The sequence below is a fragment of the Bos indicus genome, chromosome 15 (genome assembly GCF_029378745.1).
Source record: "Bos indicus isolate NIAB-ARS_2022 breed Sahiwal x Tharparkar chromosome 15, NIAB-ARS_B.indTharparkar_mat_pri_1.0, whole genome shotgun sequence".
Lineage (NCBI taxonomy): Eukaryota > Metazoa > Chordata > Mammalia > Artiodactyla > Bovidae > Bos > Bos indicus.
Window position 1 is genome coordinate 28,140,593 of NC_091774.1, and position 21,264 is coordinate 28,161,856.

Consider the following 21,264-nt stretch of genomic DNA (forward strand, 5'->3'; position numbering starts at 1 on the left):
CACTTCAATCCCAAAGAAAGGCAATGCCAAAGAATGCTCAAACTACCTTACAATTGCACTCCTTTCACATGCTAGCAAAGTAATGCTCAAAGTCCTTCAAGCTAAGCATCACCAGTAAATGAACCAAGAACTTTCAGATGTACAAGCTGGATTTAGAAAAGGCAGAGGAACCAGAGATCAAATTGCCAATATATGCTGGATCATAGAAAAACCAAGGGAATTTAAAAAAAACATCTGCTTCACTGACTATGCTAAAGCCTTTAACTGTGTGGGTCACAGCAAACTGTGGAATATTGTTAATGAGATGGGAATACCAGACCACCTTATCTGCCTCCTGAGAACCTGTATGAAGGACAAGAAGCAACAGTTAGAAATGGACATGCAACAAAGGACTGGTTCAAAACTGGAAAAGGAGTACATCAAGGCTGTCTACTGTCACCCTGCATATTTAACTTCTATGCAGAGTACATTGTACAAAATGCTGGGCTGGATGAATCACAAGCTGGAATCAAGATTGCCAGCAGAAATTTTAACAACCTCAGATATTCAGATGACACCACCCTTATGGCAGAAATTGAAGAGCAACTAGATGAAGGCGAAAGACAAGACTGAAAAAGTTGGCTTAAAACTCAACATTTAAAAAATGAAGATCATGGTATACAGTCCTGTCATTTCATGGCAAATAGATGGGGAAAATGTGGTAACAGTGTCAGATTTCATTTTCTTGGGTTCCAAAATCACTGCGGACAGTGACTGCAGCCACAAAATTAAAAGACACTTGCTCCTTGGAAGAATCAGTTCAGTCACTCAGTCATGTCTGACTCTTTGAGACCCCATGGACTGCAGCACGCCATTCTTCCCTGTCCATCACCAACTCCCAGAGCTTACTCAAGAACCCATGTCCATCGAGTCAGTGATGCCATCCAACCATCTCATCCTCTGTCGTCCCCTTCTCCTCCTGCCTTCAATCTTTCCCAGCATCAGGGTCTTTTCAAATGAGTCAGTTCTTCGCATCAGGTGGCCAAAGTACTGGAGCTTCAGCTTCAGCGTAAGTCCTTCCAGTGAATATTTAAGGACTGATTTCCTTTAGGATGGACTGGTTTGATCTCCTTGCAGTCCAAGGGACTCTCAAGAGTCTTCTCTAGAACCACCAGTTCAAAAGCATCAATTCTTTGGTGCTCAGCTTTCTTTATAGTCCAACTCTCATATCCATACATGACCACTGGAGAAACAATAGCTTTGACTAGACGGGCCTTTGCTGGCACAGTAATGCCAATGCTTTTTAATCTGCTGTCTAGGTTAGTCATAGCTTTTCTTCCAAGGAGCAAGTGTCTTTTAATTTCATGGCTTCGGTCACCATCTGCAGTGATTTTGGAGCCCAAGAAAATAAAGTCTCTCACTGTTTCCACTGTTTCTCCATCTATTTGCCATGGAGTGATGGGACGGGATGCCATGATCTTAGTTTTTTGAATGCTGAATTTTAACCAAGCTTTTTCACTCTCCTCTTTCACTTTTATCAAGAGGCTCTTCAGTTCCTCATCACTTTCTACCATAAGGGTGGTGTCATCTGCATATCTGAGGTTATTGATATTTCTCCCAGCAATCTTGATTCCAGCTTGTGCTTCATTCAGCCCAGCATTTCGAATGATGTACTCTGCATATAAGTTAAATAAGCAGGGTGACAATATATAGCCTTGACGTACTTCTTTCTCAATTTGGAACCAGTCTGTTGTTCCATGTCCGTTTCTAACTGTTGTTTCTTGACCTGCATACAGATTTCTCAGGAGGCAGGTAGGATGGTCTGGTATTCCCATCTCTTTAAGAATTTTCCACAGTTTGTTATGATCTACAAAGGCTTTGGCGTAATCAATACAGCAGAAGTAGATGTTTTTCTGGAACTCTCTTGCTTTTTCTATGATCCAACGGATATTTGGAAGGATAGCTATGACAAAAAAAGCAGAGACATCACTTTGCCAACAAAGGTCTGTATAGTCAAAGCCACAGTTTCTCCAGTAGTCGTATATGGATTCGAGAGTGGGACTATCATGAAGGCTGAGCACTGAAGAATTGATGCTTTTGAACTGTGGTGTTGGAGAACACTCTTGAGAGCCCCTTGGACAGCAAGGAGATCAAACCAGTCAATCCTAAAAGAAATCAACCCTGAATATTCACTGGAAGGACTGGTGCTGAAGCTGAAGCTCTAATACTTTGGCCACCTGATGTGAAAAGCTTACTCACTGGAAAAGACCCTGATGCTGGGGAAGTTTGAGAGTAAGAGAAGGGGGCAGCAGACAATGAGATGGTTGGATGGCATCACTGACTCAATGGACATGAGTTTGAGTAAATTCTGGGAGATAGTGAAGGACAAGGACGCCTAGCGTGCTGCAGTTCATGGGATCACAAAGTGTCAGACACAATTTACAACTGAACAACAATATCCTAAGAGAAAGGATTTCACAAGGAAAAAAACTTTTCCATTTCTTTAACTTTTTTTCTTTAACTTTTTAATCTATATGAGATGATGGATGTTCACTAAACTCATGGTGGTAATCATTTCACTAGGTACATAAATCAATTATGCTGTTCACCTTAAATTTACACAGCAATGCATGTCCATTAAATCTCAATAAAACTGTAACACTAAGTAAAAATTAAAAATAACCAGAAGAGTATGTGGCACGATCCCTTTTCAATGAAAAACATAAAATTCTAACATATGAATAGAAAAAATCTGGTTATAAAATGTGAACAATATTCTCTCTAGAGAGAAGGAATGTTCACTTTCGACATTATACATTTTGGGTAGAGTCTGATTATTTCATAAGACACATATATCAGAGAGATACAAAGATTTTTTTTTGAAGAGACTCTGCAGCTGGGACTTCCCTGGCGGTCCAGTGGTTAAGACTCTGTGCGTCCACTGCAGGTGGCATGGGTTCTATCCCTGGTCAGGGAACTAAGATCCCACATGCCCTGAAACCAAAAAAAGAAAAAACAGAGTACCATACCAAAGTGAGAAAATGGTTCAGAATGAACACAAACACATTCATAATAGAACACATAATTTCAGAGTTAGAATAACTTTACAAATAAAGAAACAAGAATATCAAAATTTTAAACTTTTGTGCTGCAAACAAAACCATCACGAAATTGAAAAGACAACCTACGAGATGGGAAGGGATATCTGCATGTCATATATCTGATAAAGGACTTGTATCCAGAATACACAGACGTCTTACAACTCAACAATAAAAACAACAAATAACCCAACTAAAAACTGGGCAAGGAATCTAAACAGACACTTCAAAGATCTACAAATGGTCACTTAGCACATGAAAAGATGATCAACACTAGGAGTCATAAGAGAAATGCAAATCAGAAACCACAAGGAGCAGCCACTTCACATCAACGCGGATGATTAGATAAAAAAGAAAGAAAATAACAAGTTTCGGTATGCATGTGGAAAAACTGGAAGCTTCATACATTCCTAGTGGGAATGCAAAATGGTGCACCCATTTTAGACAACAGTTTGGCAATTCCTCAAAAAGATAAACATGGAATGTTTATGATACAGAAATTCCACTCCTTGGGCATATATGACCAAAGTATATGTCCAAGAGAAATGAAAACATATGTTCACACAAAAATTTGTACACAAATGTTCGTAACAGCACTGTTCATATTAGTCAAAAAGTGGAAAAATGCATATGTCATCCATTCATGAATGTACAGAATGCAATATATTCATACAATGGAATATCATTCAGCCATAAAAAGGAAGGAAATTCTGACATATGCTACAACATTGATGAAACTTGAAGACATGTTATATGAAAGCAGCCAGACACAAAAGGCCATATGTGATAAGATTCTATTTATATGACATGTCCAGAATGGGCAAATCTATAGAGACTGATTAGTGATTGATTAGGGCATGGGGAGAGAGGTTGAAGAGATAACAGTGACTACTAATGGGTGGCTTCTTCTAAGGGGAGTGAAAATGTTCTAAAATGGCTTGTGATGATGATTACACAACTTTGTGAATAGGCTAAAAGCAATGAATTGGGTGAACTGTACAGTATGTGAATTATATCTCAATAAAGCCATAGAAAACATATATACATTAAAAAGAAACTGGAAGCCCCGTGAGGTTAAGTGATGTGCCCAAAGAAAACTGCCAGGCTAGTAAAAACTGAAACTGGAAACACATGGGCTGACTCCTACAGCAATGGACAGTTTCCTTACTGCAACTGATTGGCCAAAAAGGTTCCCCCAAAGAGCTGGAAAAGCAGAAAATGCAACCCACTCCAGTGTTCTTACCTGGAGAATCCCAGGGACAGGGGAGCCTGGTGGGCTGCTGTCTATGGGGTCACACAGAGTCGGACACGACTGAAGCGACTTAGCAGCAGCATAAGGAAAGGAAGAGTTTAGGTAACACAACTGAAATGTTGTTTTCAAATTTTAATGTGAATCCAAAATGGGTTCTTGGGCTAAAAAAATCTAACAACCACTGATAGAAGAGGTTGTGACTCAGTATAACAGTGCCCCTTTTACTGGGAGCTCAATTAGAGCAGGGCACGGGATGCAGCTGCTGGCTGAAAAGGAAGAAGGAAAATGAGATCAGAAGAGGCACGAGAGGCTGAAATCACCGGCCACTCTTGTGCATATGTCAAAGAGGTTAGTGAGTAACAATGCTTCAAACAAGTTTTATTATGGGGGGGGAGGGAAGAGGGGCTGTAAAATCCTATACAGAGATCTGAAAGTATCATCTGAAAATTGAATTACCTCCCCGAATTACTATACACATATAAGGTATTTAGGTATAATGAACAGGGTCTCTCTGCAGCTGACTTGGACACAAAGATCATTGCTGGAATACAACTGCCCCATTTGACAAGAATAACAATATCACTGTTGATGTAGAAATGGAAAGTAAGCCAAGAACATACCATCACTAAAAACATTATTTCAAGGGTTTAAAAAAAAAAAGAGCTACCAAAAAAAAATCATCTATTGTCAGAACACTGCTTATGCAACATTAGAACATTCTGACAGAAGGAAAGGACAACAGGAGGCAGGAAGCAGAAAGAAGGAAGAAATCCTGCAGGTGCCCAACTAATCCTAACAAGAAACAGCTCTGAGCCTGCCTTCCACAATAACAATCTTGTTCCCGTGGTATATGAACCAAGATTTCTCTTGCCAGGAACAGAAAACAACTGACTACATGAAAATGTCAGCTTGTTCCATGAACACTACACTGGCAATGAACAGATACAAACCTTTCAAAAGACAAAGTTTTGGCTGTTTCCTCACCAAATTTTTAACATCGCTGGCCCACAGTCAAATTCAGTCCAGTTTATGCAAACTCTTAACACAAGTGGACAAAAATACCACGCTGCAGAATACACTATAAATAAAAGATTCTATAAAATATCTTGTCTTCAGATTTCTAACAATTTGGCTCATTTATAATTATAAAATTTGTATAGAAGCTCTCTTAACCCACCACCATCTCTCAACCAACCTGAAAAAAATAACTGATGCTTCCCCTTCCCTCTGTAAAATAACAAGCCCCAGCAATGCAAACCAGCCTCAAATTAACAGCCACTCATTCTAATCCTGGATATTCTTCCTGCTTCCATCCACTAAATTGCATGCTTACCAAGAATTAATTGTTTTCTTCCCAAATCTATTTATACCAGTTGCTCTTATTATTATAGGTATGCAATTTAATTAGCTATATAAACTGATGAGAAACCCAGGAGAAAAGAAAGACATGCTTCTTTGAAAATTAAGCTGAATGTTTAAAATGACTTGGTAAAGTCACATTACACGTGGATGCACGTGTGTTCAGTTGCTAAGTCATGTCCAACTCTTTGCAACCCCATGGACTGCAACACGCCAGGCTTCCCTGTCCTTCACTGTCTCCCGGAGTTTGCTCAAACTCCATTAAGTAGATGATGCCATCCAACCATCTCGCTCTCAATCTTCCCCAGCATCACAGTCTTTTCCAATGAAACAGCTCTTTACATCAGGTGGCCAAAGTACTAGAGCTTCAGCATCAATCCTTTCAATGAATATTCAAGGTTGAATCCCTTTAGGATTGACTGGTTTGATCTCCTTGCTGTCCAAGGGACTCTCAAGAGTCTTCTCCAGCACCACAGTTCAAAAGCATCAATTCTTCAACACTCAGCCTTCTTTACGGTTCAACTCTCACATCTGTACATGACTAATGGAAAAACCATAGCTTTGACTACCCGGTTCCTTATCAGTAAAGTGACGTCTCTGCTTTTTAATACACTGTCTAGGTTTGTCATAGCTTTTCTTTCAAGGAGCAAGCATCTTTTAATTTCATGGCTGCAGTCACCATCTGCAGAGATTTTGGAGCCTAAGAAAATAAAGTCTGTCACTTTTTCCATTGTTTCTCATTTCTTAGTCATGAAGTGATAGGACCAGATGCCATGATCTTTGTTTTTTGAATGTTGAGTTTTAAGCCAGCTTTTTCATTCCCCTCTTTCACATTCATCAAGAGGCTCTTTAGTTCCTTTTCACTTTCTGTCATTAGAGTGGTGACATCTGCATATCTGAAGTTGTTGACATTTCTCCTGGCAATCTTGATTCCAGCTTGTGATTCATCCAGCCTGGCAATTAGCACTATGTACTCCACATAGAAGTTAAATAGAAGATACACAGCCTTGATGTACTCCTTTCCCAATTTTGAACCAGTCCATTGTTCCATGTCTGGTTGTTGCTTCTTGATCTGCATCCTGGTTTCTCAAGAGGCAGGTAAGGTGGTCTGGTATTCCCATCTCTTTAAGAATTTTCCAGTTTGTTGTGATCCACACAGTCATAGGCTTTAGCGTAGTCAATGAAGCAGAAGCAGATGTTTTTCTGGAACTCTCTTGCCTTTTCTATGATCCAACAGATCTTGGCAATTTGATCTCTGGTTCCTCTGCCCTTTCTAAATCCAGCTTGTACATCCGGAAGTTCTCAGTTCACGTACTGTCAAAGCCTAGCTTGAAGGATTTTGAGCATTACCTTGTGTTTTTTTAATGCAACAAGCGTAAAATATGGGGACAAGAGGGAGAGAGAATCAAAAACTCAAGAGTCTATGTTCAAAATGCTTCATAAAATGCCTTTAAATTGCTACTCTGCTTTAAAAAAGCAAAATAAAACTGGAAATCATAAATGATGAACTATGGGTATGTTTAATACAAATAAGATGGCAGAACTCTAATCAAGATATCAATATACACAGAAAGGCCTATAGCAAAAGATTAGCAAACATGTTTCTTAGACAAACTGCAAAGAAAAAGAGGGGAAATCTATAAAGTAAAACAAATAATTCTTTTTAAAAATATAAAACTTAAGGGACATCAATCAATTATAAAGTATGGACTTTATTTAGACTGATTCAAACAAACGAGTGGTTAAAAAAGAAAAAAAACTAAATGTGTGTGTATATATATTGTATATATATGACAATCAGAGAAATTTAACACTAATTTGATACTTAATGACACCAGGGAATTATTAATTGTTTTAGGTAGGATAATAGTACTGGGGTTATATTTTTTTGGAAAAAAAAAAACCTCCTCTACTTAGAGATACATGCCAAAACATTTACAGATGAAATAAGATTTTGGGAATTGCTTCAAAATAAACTAGGGAGAAAAGAGAGGCTGGAAGTGATATGTGCGAAAGACTGACTGTGAGGTGATTAACTGCTTTTAGTGGGTGGTAGGTTAATGAGGGGTTCATCATATGATTCTTTTTACTTTTGCTTACGTTTAAAATTTTGCATAATGAACACTTTTTAAAAAAGACTAGTGGATTAATGCATATTTACATTTTAAATAAAATATTAAAAGTATATATATCATTATTTCTGACTTCCTTGCTTCATTCATTTCTTTCCCCTAATTAAGATAATCATAACCCAAACTTATTGTATTAAAGGCCTTCTACTGGAGATAAAAGGGCACATTGTCAGATGCTCAAAATACAGCAGTGGGTACACCCAAACACTGTAAGAACAATAGTCCATATGGCCCAATTACCACTGAAAACCTCTTAAATAACATATAAAGTACAGTAAGTACAACAAATCCAGACATCATGAGACTGGTGCATCACCACATTTATTTACATAATTATTTCCTTAATCATTTCCTTTATCATCTTTTTACCATTAAAAAAAAGAGAGGAGTAATTTACAATTTTCATCAATCTCAGAAATTCTCCCTCAGGTCTAACAAAAAAGTTATTTAAAAATCAAAGATTCAGGTAATCAGAATCTCTTTCTCATCAACCTTTCTTTTTGCCTTCAACAGCTCCTCCAATTTAAGTTTATACCTTTTTGTGAAAGATTAGGAGAGAATGATGATTCATAAAAAACAACTTAAAAGATTAGAGTCACAGTTTTTTCCTTCCTCGTCCAGGTTTGGTTCAGAACAACGACGAGGCAGTAGCTCCAGCCCTCTTTTAATGGGTTCCACATCTATCGCCCAAGGTTTACAGGTGCAGCAGGGAGTAACAGTCCTGCCTTCCAAGAAAACAAACGCAGAAGAGGAGACAATAAAGAAAAAAAAACTTCTGGTGGGCTAACCCTGGCACAGCCTTTCTGGAAAGCAATGTGCCAATATATGTATCAGCGTATTCTCTCGCCAGTAATTTCACATCCAACCATCTATCCTGAGCAAAAAATCAGAAATGCATCAAAGATTCATACACAAAAATGGTCACCACAGCAAATTTCTGAAGTGAAAAACTGGGAAGAATCTTAAAATATGAAAAAGGTCAAAAAATAACAGCAATCATACAATGGCAAAGGTCCGTATACAAAGGTCTCTCTAGTCAAAGCTGTGGTTTTTCCAGTAGTCATGTACGGATGTGGGAACTGGACCACAAAGAAGGCTGAGCACTGAAGAACTGATGCTTTCAAACTGTGGTACTAGAGAAGACTCACTGGAAGGACTGATGCTGAAGCTGAAGCTCCAATACTTTGGCCACTTGATGCAAAGAGCCGACTCACTGGAAAAGACCCTGATGCTGGGAAAGATTGAGGGCAGGAGGAGAAGGGAGCAACAGAGGTTGAGATGGTTGAATGACATCATCAACTCAATGGACATGAGTTTGAGCAAATTCCAGGAGATGGTGAAGGACAGGGAAGCCTCGTGTGCCGCAGTCCATGAGGTCGAAAAGAGTTGGACACAACCGAGGGACTGAACAACAACAACAATACAATGGCAAAGTGCACATCCATTAAAATTGATGTTTACAAATAGTTTCGAATGATGAGAAAATACCTATAATGATAAGGGGGAGGAATAAAATAGAGTATCAGTATGATCCTAATTATATTCTGCAAAAAATTAATAACTATTGCCTGTGGGTGACAGGATGATGGGTGATTTTTTTCCTTCTGCTTCTTATAAGTTTCCCCAATTATAAATGGAAAAAAAATAGAGCAAGGTGGTAGAAGAGAGCCCATAATAATAAGTAATTGGGTTGAAATAAGACAATTTACACTCCAGACCTCTTGTAGTCCACCTCTATCAGGTCTGAGCTGCAAGCATTCAACTGCTCCTTTACCTGAACACTTTGCCCACTCCAAGAAGAATAACATCCTCTTGTCTTCTAGTATCAGTAGTTGCTACTTTTTGCCTACAGATAACACAAAAAGTACTACAAATATCATATATTAATGCATATATATGGAATCTAGGAAGACCGTATGGATGAACCTATTTGCAGGGCAGCAATGGAGACGCAGACATAGAGAAAAGTCTTATGGACACGGGCAGCGGGGAGGAAGGAGAGGGTGGGACAAAAGGAGAGAGTAACATGGAAGCATATACACTACCATATGGAAAACAGGTAACGAATGGAAATTTGCTGTATGACTCAGGGAACTCAAACCAGGGCTCTGTGACAACCTACATGGATGGGAAAGGATGGGAGGTGGGAGGGAGGTTCAAAAGGGAGGGGACATATATATACCAATGGCTGACTCATGTTGATGTATTTTGAAAGTCGCTCAGTCGTGTCCAACTCTTTGTGACCCCATGGACTTATACAGTCCATGGAATTCTCTAGGCCAGAATACTGGAGTGGGTAGCCTTTCCCTTCTCCAGGAGATCTTCCCAATCCACATTACAAGCGGATTCTTTACCAGCTGAGCCACAAGGGGAGCCCAAGAATACTGGAGTAGGTAGCTGATCCCTTCTCCAGTGGATCTTCCCAACCCAGGAAATGAACCGGGGTTTCCTGCATTGCAGGTGGATTCTTTACCAACTGAGCTATCAGGGAAGCCCGACGGTGATGTATGGCAGAGGCCAACACAATACAGTGAAGCAATTATCCTTCAATTCAAAATAAATAAATTTTTTTTTAAATACTACTTGAATTAATTCATTAAAGGTAAGGCCCAATAAAAGTAACTCCCTGAAATTAAGGACCAGTGACAGAAAAATACCAGTTGCTTTCATCAGATCACCTAGTATACAGAACAAGTGGGAACCCCAGCAAACAGTACGAAGTTACTTCAGGAAACGCCAGCAGGAGAAGGCAGACAGGAGGGCCTGCAAAGAAAAGCTCCGAGGCAGAAGAGGAAAAACAAGGTGCTGGCCGACTACGCTGACTGCCCCTGTGCGACCCTCGCAAGGCGGTGACCCCCGGGGAGCCTGGGTATGAAAGAACTTTCCCCTTCAAATACGGGACTGGAATGTAAATTGCAGGATTTAGTGAACTTAGACTGAACTTATTAATAATGAAAGTTTGAAATATGCCAAAAATAACTTGCCCAGAAAGGCGGTAAAATCTCTTTACCTAGAGATTTGTGAGAAAAAAGTAGAAAATTACTTTCCTTTAACATCTTAACTGGAGATAGAAAATTTCAGTAATAAAACTCTAAGATGCATTAAGAGTATTAAAAAAATTAAGTCAGCTCTCTCTTGTTTTTAATCCTTACATTTATTCCCTGAATGAATATTTACCAGCATCATAGTAGGCACTGGGCACACAGCAGCAAACACCACCTTAAAACGCCTGCCTCGTGGAAGTGACGTTCAGTTACCACAGTGTGTGCCTCCTGACAAGCCCTAAAAGTTAGATATTTTCTTCTTTTAATTTTTAAGTAAAATGATTTTTAGAAATTTCAAGCATGTGACAACACTGCCAGAAAACAAACAGCACCTAGCATTTGGACTGATCGAGAGAAGCCCTTAATAAATACTAGAGACATAAAACTAACAAAACTGTGTGGATGAGGCACTGAGGCGGCAGGAAGACAACTTCACTACATACAAGTCTGCACTTTTTTAATTTTGTGCCATCTATCATTCATTCCTAGTTTTTGATAAACAATTTTTTAAAAGTTTATTGGCTGGGTGGATGGAATGAATTAAATGAAACTCTCCTTCTCCAAAAATTCAGTCTCAAGAAATGTGCTAAGGAAGCCTAAAATTTTGCATTCAAGTTTTCTGGAGGGAGCAAAGAGAAGTAAAGCATACTACTGGTAAGTACAGACTGAAACTAGCTGAAACGAGGCAGAAATTTGAGGATTTCTCAGAAATTCCAAACCAAAACCTAAATATAGTTTAAGATAACTGGCCAAAAGTATCCAACTGAGTGAGCCCAGCCTACACAGTGGAGCTTACACAGGCGATGGGTTTGAGTCTCCTTCCTTTTCAGTTTCTGGGAAACGAGGCTGAGTATTTGCAACCTGATTCCTAAGTCTCTGAGACAGTAAATTCTGAGATGAAATACTTACCAGTGTGGCTAAAGACTCCTGGTCTACTGTGGATCACACACCTCCTAAACAGAAATATGACATAACTATGCCACAGTTCATCCAACAGTTTTGTCCTCAGCTGATGGAATTTTTAACTCTAAACAGATCCAAAAGAAACTCTTTCAAGCTAATACATCCAAAACTATTGAGGGCTTTTCAAAGACACTGCCAAAGCCATTTACTTAACAGTATTTATTACATTGGAACAAAAGTCCATGAGAATGTGTCTAATTTTCACCCTCTGGATGCTATCAGTCATCCATAGCCAGCATGACTATACTATTATGCCAGAAGGGACCAGTCTATTCACTGTTAGAAAGTAGAAGGCAGGGACTCACCTGATGGGTGAGATCATTCACCTGCGGAGCAGGCCAGAGCTTTCAGCTCAGAAACTAGAACCACGTAAGGGCAGCTCTACATAAATGGTCCTCTTGGCCCTCACCTGTATCATCAATGTATGTATCTTGGTGACCAGTTCTCTTCATGAGTTATAAGATGGCACCATCCCCTGGAAACTGGTAGTGATTTGGTAAATAGAGAGTCCATCTGAGAAAGGTACCTTCAAAGACAGACCAGACCAACCCAACACAGCAAAAGTATAATTACTCATATTCCCTGGGTGTGAGCTAGATATAGTGGCAAAAGAAAACTATATAAGGCAGACTGTGTTTATGGTCATTGCTTTTTCTGTGCTTATTTCTCTCTTTTTACTTCTTCAGCATTTTTTAAGTCTTTACTGAATTTGTTACAATACTGTTTCTATGTTTATTGGTTGTGAGGTATGTAGGATCCTAGCTCCCTGACCAGAGACTGAACCCACATCTCCTGTGTCTCCTGCATGGCAGGTGGATTCTTTACTGGCTGAGCAAAGTCTGAGATTTTAAGTTCATCTTTCCAGACTCTGAAAAAAAGAGGAGAGGGAAATGGCAACCCACTCCAGTGTTCTTGCCTGGAGAATCCCAGGGACGAGGGAGCCTGGTGGGCTGCCGTCTATGGGGTCGCACAGAGTCGGACACGACTGAAGCGACTTAGCAGCAGCAAGATCTTTTTTTAGTGCTCCCCAAATAGACAACTATTTGTTGGCTGATCACGTTTACTTTGTATGTAAAATGTATGCCATTCTCTTATAGTGTGAAAGAACAGAAGTTGTTAAAATTTAACACCTCCCCTATCTGAAGAAATGAATCAGAAGAAGCTTTTTTACCCTAAGCCATAAATACCCAAAATGACTTTTTAAAGACATAAGTCAGATAACGTCAGTGCTCTGCCTTGATATCCCCTGAGGTCAATCCCTTATTTCATACCAATTCCATAAAATGGCCTGTAAGACCCGTATGATCTGGCCCCTATCTAACCTCCTGATCTCAATTCCTTACCATCCCTTCTCTCACTGGTTAAGCTCTTAGGCATCCTGACCTTGGGTCTAATCTTTAGACAAACCAAGTTCATTTCTACCCAAAGGCCTCTGCACGTGCCATTCCTTCTTCCTAATCTTCCCAAACTGGCTCTTTCTCATTATTCAGGTGATCAGCTCAAATATCACCACCCTGGAAAGGCCCTCCCTGACACTGGATGTGAAGCAGCACCCTGCCCCAGACACTCTCTAGCTCATTTATTTTTTTCATAGTATTTGTCACTATATAAAGTTATTTGTTTACATGCTTCTCATCTGTCTCCTCCCATAAGAAAATAAGTTCCAAGAAGGCAATAGCTTTTTTTCTCTCTCATTCATGGGGTATTCAAGAGCCAGAGCAGAACCCTGGCACAAAATTTGCATTCAGTAAATACTTGCTGAATGAATGAATGGATAACAGAAAAGTTCCATTACTATGCAGAGAGGTTTTAGGTGTTTTTTAGACTTACAGAGACACTGGTAGAAAGAACGCATATCTTTTTCTTTCCAGAGCATCCATTTTGTTCTCTTTTATGCCACGAACTAGAAAACATTAGCCAGACTGATGCCTGGAAAATGAAAACAGCACTTCTGGCACAGAAATAACTAGTCTGGGCACCTCTGGCTTGAGCCAGATCTCTGACTTTCTAGGGAGCTGGCACCAAAGTCAAAATGTTAAACAGCTTTGATGCTGAAAAGTGGAATGCTGGTATTTTGACTCTGGAGAAACTAGTCCAAATCATTCTTAGCTCTTCACAAAGTTTCAACACATCTCTATCAAAATGAAGTTAGTCATCTTTCAACAGTCATTTCTAGATTATCCAGAGATGGAACTATTCTCCTCCAACGTAACTAATATTCATCTTTAATTTCAATTTCTTTTTGACATAATTCTCTTTTCTATTTACTAATGAATCTTGTTTTCAGCCTGCTGACGAGCACAAGCATCATCCTTAGAGTAAAAACAATACTATTAGCCCGCTTTGAGCTGCTCTTCTCATGGAAATGAGTGCGCTAAACCACATGGCACACAAATGCGTCCTGGCTGATCAGTATTTGGAATGGGGTCATGGGGCAAAATGTTTCCTCTGCGTAATATCTAAAGTTAAGAATCCTGACCTTGGCCTTCTAAGTAGCACACCCTGCACCCAAGTGCAAATGTGTCCTTAGGCTTGTAGGAATATTTCTTCATACTCTCCATGAAATTTAAGGAGTTCTCTGGAAAAAACACTGCAAACTCTGCTCTATCACCAATGTGACAAAGTGTAGCTATACAAACACCCTGAGTATTCAAGGCAAACCAAATAAAAGCCAGTATTAGTCACAGTTTTCATTAGACAAGTCTCCTAAGTGTCTGAAAAATTTAATGGGAAATTATGTTTTTAAATGTCAATTTCATGAAATTAGCCCAAAGTCCACAGGAATTAAATCTACTCTCTCAAAGAGGCACCTGAAATAATAGCAAACTATTTTTTTACCCTGAAATCACATCATCAGGATAACATCTACCTACAAAACTGTTCCAAAGGGGGTGAAAAGCAAACAAGGGGAACCATGTCTTACTCATCTTTGTTCCAACAGTATCTGAGGATGAAGATGAAGAAGATGGTGATAACATTTACCATATGCCTACTAGGTGCCAGGCACATTTGTTCTCAAAGTTTCACATATATTATTTTATCTTCAGAACACCCTAATTTGTGAGCAAAGTATTGATACTATTGTCATCTCACTTTATACATGAAGAAATCCAAGCACAGACAGGTTAAATTACCTGTAAGTAGCAGAAGAGCCAAACCCAGTCAGTCCCATCCAAAGCTCAAGCTCTTCCCACGAACCAATAAACACGCAAGTGATGTACATTTATTGAAATACATTTTTAAAGTATTTGACCAATGGCTTTTATAGTCATGGATACTTTCTTTTTAATGCATACAAAATATACCTACTCTCTGTTCCCATTCATTCACCCAGTGAAGGTATAATTAGGCACAGGCAACCCACTATAAACAACTGACAATAGAAAATCTTTTTTTTTTCAATCTTCTAAATACTTCATAGTGTCCTACCAAAAGAAGAGGACCAGAGAATCTCAAACCAAGGCTCCTCCACAAAAGGGAACTCAAAGAAGGTGGGACAAAGACAGCCAGGGTGAGCTGCTGACCAAAGTATGTCACAGACGCACATTCTCTCCTGGTAACTGCTCTGCAGTGGCGCTGTAAGCACTGCAGTGCTGCCAATATTAAGTCTGAGCTCATGAATGCCGTGCTGCAAAAGTCACCAACAACAGAACAGGAAAATACTTCCCGTTCTCTACTTGTTTTATTCATCCCAGGGTCCTGATCTAGGAGGTTGGAGAGTTAACAGAATTTGGGAAAGGGCCAGCTTTACCACTTACTGTTGGACGGAGCATGGTAGCTTGGTCAATAAATAAAGTTTACTTTAGCCTCTTAGTCTGTGGAATAGGTAGTGTGTGTGAGAAAAGATGACCATAAATATCTCTCTAATGTTCAGAAAACACCTACTACCTAACCTCTTTCAAACACCACAAATATCACCTGAATTACCTGAGTCTGATGGTTATATATGGTTATAGGAAAAACCCAGACCATTCAGTGGCTGACAGGGAGCAGAAAGAAAAAAAAAAATCACATACCTCTAAAAGACAAACAAATGAACAAAAAGATACATCCTGAAAACAGAAGAGGAAAAAAAATAGGTGAAAATAGGTGATTCTCTTTGGTTCCAAGTTACCTGACTACAGAAGTAAGATAAACGCTGCAGTGCACAGGAGAAAAATCTCTCTACCTGAGTAACTGAACAGCAGCTTCTGCAACTGCCAATACCCAGGCACCTTCCTCGCCATTATATAACCAAACCCTGGCCTTAATAGGCCATCATACCGTACGTCAACAGTTGTTAGACACATCTGAGCTGCAAGCATCTGAGAAACCTTTCCAAAGTGGATTCAGATAAGCAAGAAGCAGGCCAAAATATGTTCATCATTTACCCAGAGCACATGACAACTCCTTGTGAATTAAGCTTCACGCGTGTCGGCAGAGTAATTTAAGAAGCGAGAGAGAGGGTGCCTGTAACTAGGAAATTGCACACTGCTACAGAAACACAAATGAGTGCTGGTGTGGTCCCGTCACACATGCAACTCATTGTCCAAGCCATTTCAGCCTCATTCAAGATTTTGAATATTTCCATACATAGGAATTGCATAACTGCCGACCACAAATGATCAAAGATAAAACCCAACATAAACAGTGACGCCGGTTTATAAACAAGCTGATGTTTAAAATGCTGCAGTCCTAAAGGATACCAACAACTTAGAGAAAAACTTAGACACACACACACACTGGAAAATTAGAAAGCGGGCAGACCAGCCATAATTAGCCACTGGCTTTGCTGACTACTGAAGATAGAAATGTCTCCATTATGTATAAAGCCAAGAATCAACTGTTTGCAATTACATTTACAAAAACATTGAACCCTCTGTCCCAGATTTTTTTAATCATTATTTTGGTGTATCCAAGGGCTGGGCGATACAGAATTCTTTAAATCATAGATACCATAAACCAGGCAGCCAATTAAGTCCATAGAGTCCATCCCCCAGAGGTCAGAGCAAAATAATCACAGAAGCCCAAGTGATTACTTAGGTGGGAGGGGGAGGGTGTGGAAAAGGAAATACCAAAACAAGGAACAAGGCTGGAACAATTAGAGTTGTTTGTAAATATAGATTTGTCTTGGCTAACTGTAAATGCAATAGGAAACATTCAGAGGGGCAGGGATGCACCAGAGTCTTGGTTAAGTCTACTCCGTGTCAGGGTCTGAGGGTAGCATCAGGAAACCTTGGACTCTGGTATCTCATTCAGCTCAGACCTGCAGACTTGAGGCCTTCTGATAAAAACTGAAAAAAAAAAAAAAAAAGGCTGAAGGGGGCCCCCCCCAAAAGGAAGTGAAACTGACCAATCAATTTTCCACAGCCACCCACCCACCCCACAACCCTGGTAAAAAGGGCCCTTTAGAGTCTGACAGAAAGGAGGGAAAAAGGAACTTCAGGTCATAAGTAAGAGGGAGAGAAGGCAGAGATAAGTCACTGCCTTCTGAAAACAACAGACTGCCATACAAGCGAAAACAAGGACCAAAGACTGGGCTGAGGAGGTGAGGGGAATTGATGTGGCTTTGGTAGGAAGCAGCAGCAGCTGTAAGGGTTCTTCATCGAGCTGAGGGAAACACAAATTGCAGTTTTAAATATAATGAATGACTTCACCGAAAGTGTTCATTCAAGTGAGAGATGGAGCAAAGAAAGAAATCTGAAGTATAAATGGGTTTTGGGAGTCCTATCAAAACCAAGCAGTTCCTCCTGGTGTCTTCACTGCCAAGACTCCCAATGAAGAAGGCCACAGGAAAGAACTAACCATATTTCCTCCAAAAACGAATTTTGTAGGTAAAATTTTAAACGTGTACGATATGGCTTCCTAATTGACCTTGCCAATTTCACCACCACTGCTCCACAAATCCCTTGGGAACCAAAGGGCCCAATGAGTGTCCGGATTCTTCACACACCTCCCCAGTCTCCAGGCGCCCCCCTGCCACCACCACTGACAGCCCACCCTAGGTTCTGTAAACTGTATGGTTCTGGACCCTCCGACAACTAAATATAACCAGCAATCCAGCTCTCCCGAATTGTTTAACCCCTGATTACCTAGGGCCACTACAAAGCAGGGGTACCCCTGGGTCTCTGTTCCCTGACCCCTTTCCTGTGGAAAAGCAAAGTAATTTTTTTCCTCCTTATTTCCCCATTTTTTTCATCGCCGGCTCCAATAATGTTCTCTGTCCTGTCTCTCATTCCCACCATCTAGCAGTCTTGGGCGACCAAATGCTGCCTGGTGCCGCTGTCATAAGGTACCAGGTCCCTCAAACCTTCCAGTACCTTGTACCCCCACTCAAGACCCCAGCCATCCTTCTTCCCCTCAAAAGCCCACCCGTGTCAGTTTCACCCTTGTTTTCCCCCATCCTCCTGGTCCATATTTCCTATTCCCCTGCCCTCATTCCCGCAGGATTTCCTAATTTCTGGTTTCAGAGGCTTCTTAGCTTACTGTCTCCTGGCTCCGGGAGAGTTCCAAACGTCTTTCTCATCACCCCTGCTACGACCCTCCGCACAGCCCGGGGAGCCCCCTGCCCATCCCCGGCTCTCTAGTTCCCCAGGTCCCGGCGCTCAGTGGCCGCTTTGCGCCCCCTCTGCTGTGCAGTTACCCTCTCCCGGGCCCCACGGTGCCCCCCGCCTCCTGCTCTCTCTCTCCTCACTCTTGCCCGATAACCCCCTACCCGCTTCCCTGTTCCCAACGCACTCCCGAGCCCCGCTCGCGGCGCCGACCCCTCCACCTCGGTGTCGCGGGGCTCCCCTTCCCCCGCCACACTCGGACGGTCCCGGGCCGCGCAGCCCCGCCGCCGCCGGGTCCCGCCGCGCCACTACCTTGGCCTTAGTGACGAGGTGCGTGGCCCGCTTGACCACCGCGAAGTTGCCCTTGCCGATGGTGCGGTCGATCTCGTAGTAGCCGATGCGGGCAGGCACCGGCCCGCGGGAGGCCGGGGCTGGGGGACGCGGCGGGCCAGCCGCCGGGGGGACAGCAGCGGGGGCGGCCGGGGGTCCCGGGGCGGGCGGAGGCAGCAGGCGGCCGGCCGGCCCGGCTCCCCCCGCTCCGGCCCCGGCAGCCCCGCCAGCTCCGCTCGCCGCCGCCGCCGCCATCTTGTTGTGCAGTGAAACCTCCGGGGCCGCGGGGAGCCGGCGGTGGGGGGGGGGGGGGGGGGGAGGGAGAGGGGGGGGGGGGGGCGGGAAAAGAGGTGGGGGGGCGGCGGACGTCACTCCAGGAGGCGGAGCGCCCGCGCCGCCGGGGCCGGGAGCCATGGCAACCTGTCGTCACGTGCCGACGCGCGTCACTGCCCGGAGCCATGGCAACCATGACCTCACCGGCTAGCTCGACCTTCCCGCGTGGGCCCGGTTCCTCCGGCGCCGGCTCCCGGGTGCCCCCCTCCGGGGAGGAGACAGTGGGTACCGCAAGTGTGCCAGCCAGTTCCAAGCCATCGCAACATTGCCCAAGTCGGGGGGTGCTTGTGCCTGACCCAAAACCTGCCCTCGATCCTCCCAGGAACTGCTAATGTCACCTCCTACTGTGACCTCTGTCCCAGTTCGGCAATCACCCAGCCTCCTTTAAAGCAAAGTATTTCCTCATCATCAAAAATATTAGCACTGTCCCACTTTAGCCCTTGAGGCCCCAAAGGCAGGAACAACTACATTACTGAAGCAACTGTAACCAAGTCGGTAGCGAGGCAGGGGAATTCTTCAGTAAAATTCCTTCCTCTTACCACCTGGTACAACCAATCTAATTGTCACCGAATGTAGAAGAATAGGGAAAGTAAGACTTGCGTGTTCAAGGGCGGAGAAACCAGCCCAAACACGCATTTCAGTCATTGGGTGGGTGAGGGCCAGAGCAGGGACGTCATTTTCCTTCCTCCCACCCCTTCTCTGAACAATTCTATAGCTAGGTGATTGTCAAAGTGCCTGCATCCTATTTCTGTCACTTGTAAAAGCCTGGTGAAGCAATGTGCACATTGTCCAGTGAGTCACCTCATGGTTCAGGACGATCGGTCTGTTGGGCAAAATAAATAAGTAAATAATAAAATAAAAATTCCACCCCTACCAGCGACTCTCCAAGGACATTAAAGGTGATCAAATCAAATTCCAACAATAAATCTCATATCCCTTTTCTCTTCTCTGTTATCTGCTCTTCTGCACCCTCCAGCTCCCAGGTTTCCCCCCTCCTTTCTCTCCTCCCTCTATTAAGCAGATTGGCTTTAACAGCTTCAGGTAAGGCTGGGGAGAGGTAGGCTACTTGGCTATCAATAACAAGATGTTCTGGGCAGGCAAGGGCTCCCCAGTGGCTCAGGGGTAAAGAATCTGCCTGCAATGCAGGAGACGGGAGATGCGGTTTGATCCCTGGGTAGGGAAGATCCCCTGGAGAAGGAAATGGCAACCTATTTCAGTATTCTTGCCTGGGAAATCCTGTGGACAGAGGAGCTTGGTGGGCTATATCCAAAGGATCACAAAAAGTCGGACACAACTGAGCTTGCAGACATACTGGGGTGGCAAGTGGGGAGGAGGGAAGGCCATGAAGAGGCCAATGTTGAAACGTATTGCACTTTCCAATCCTGATTCCTCTATATCTATGTCTCTCTCAATGGCAGAACTGTGTTGTCAGGTCACTACATGTACAATACTAAAGACTGACACCCAGTGCACTGTGCATGTGTGAGAAGCAGAGCACCTATTTACTCTCTCTGACCAAAAGGTATTTATTAGCTCTCTGATTCCTCAACTGACTGTGAGTAATCGCTTGGACTAGGACAGGACAGGGAGGTCATTCCACAATTGCCTTGAATCAATCCCCTGGTGGCTGTTCCAAATTGCCAACACAATTAACATTAATTGGCTTCTTTACTAGCAAATGAGGATAAGGATGAAGTGGTCCTCAGCTTCTGGCACTGGTTAAGCCCTTTCACTGGTTGAGCTCATTCAGTCCCAGATAAATGATGGTGTGCAGCCAGCCTCTTTTACCACTTTGACCCTAGTCACCTGCCTATAACAGGAACTGTGCATTAACTTTGGTGCCGGGCCCAAGGGTCCTAGTTTTACCATCTTCTCTAAGGAAAGGAAGAGGAGGAGGGTCTCAACAGGAAACTTACGAGAAATAAAGCAAGGGGGAAAAAAATCTTTTGCTCTGAGGGCTGCAGGAGCAGCACTGAAACCATTAGCTTAACAGCTTTTCCTTTACTTGTAGAGATGGTTTGAACATCAAGCACAGCAACTTTTGCTGCTCCCTGGAGGGTGTCAAAAACAAAGAAGCCTCTGGGGAGAAACTAGAAAATGGAGCATTGGTCTAACTCCCCAGGAAAAGAGGCAGATAACTCTTGTCTCTAATAACGGCCAGACTGTGTGTTAAGTGATTTACCCCCTTTGCCTGTATGGACAGAGGCCAGTAACTGTGCCCTATTGACACTTGGACAAAGACTT

The 21,264-nt window shown here is 42.3% G+C and overlaps 1 protein-coding gene across 4 annotated transcripts in view; it reads right to left on the minus strand.

Annotated features, from left to right (window-relative positions):
• SIK3 (SIK family kinase 3) overlaps nt 1-18,977 on the minus strand; it is a 264,492-nt gene extending 245,515 nt beyond the window's left edge. For all 4 annotated transcript variants that reach the window (XM_070803474.1, XM_070803472.1, XM_070803473.1 and 1 more), the window contains exon 1: nt 18,670-18,977. In XM_070803474.1, coding sequence (XP_070659575.1) covers nt 18,670-18,942 — 273 coding nt within the window. In that variant the 5' untranslated portion in view covers nt 18,943-18,977. The remainder of the gene's footprint in view (nt 1-18,669) is intronic.
• Between the last annotated feature and the right edge of the window lie 2,287 nt (nt 18,978-21,264).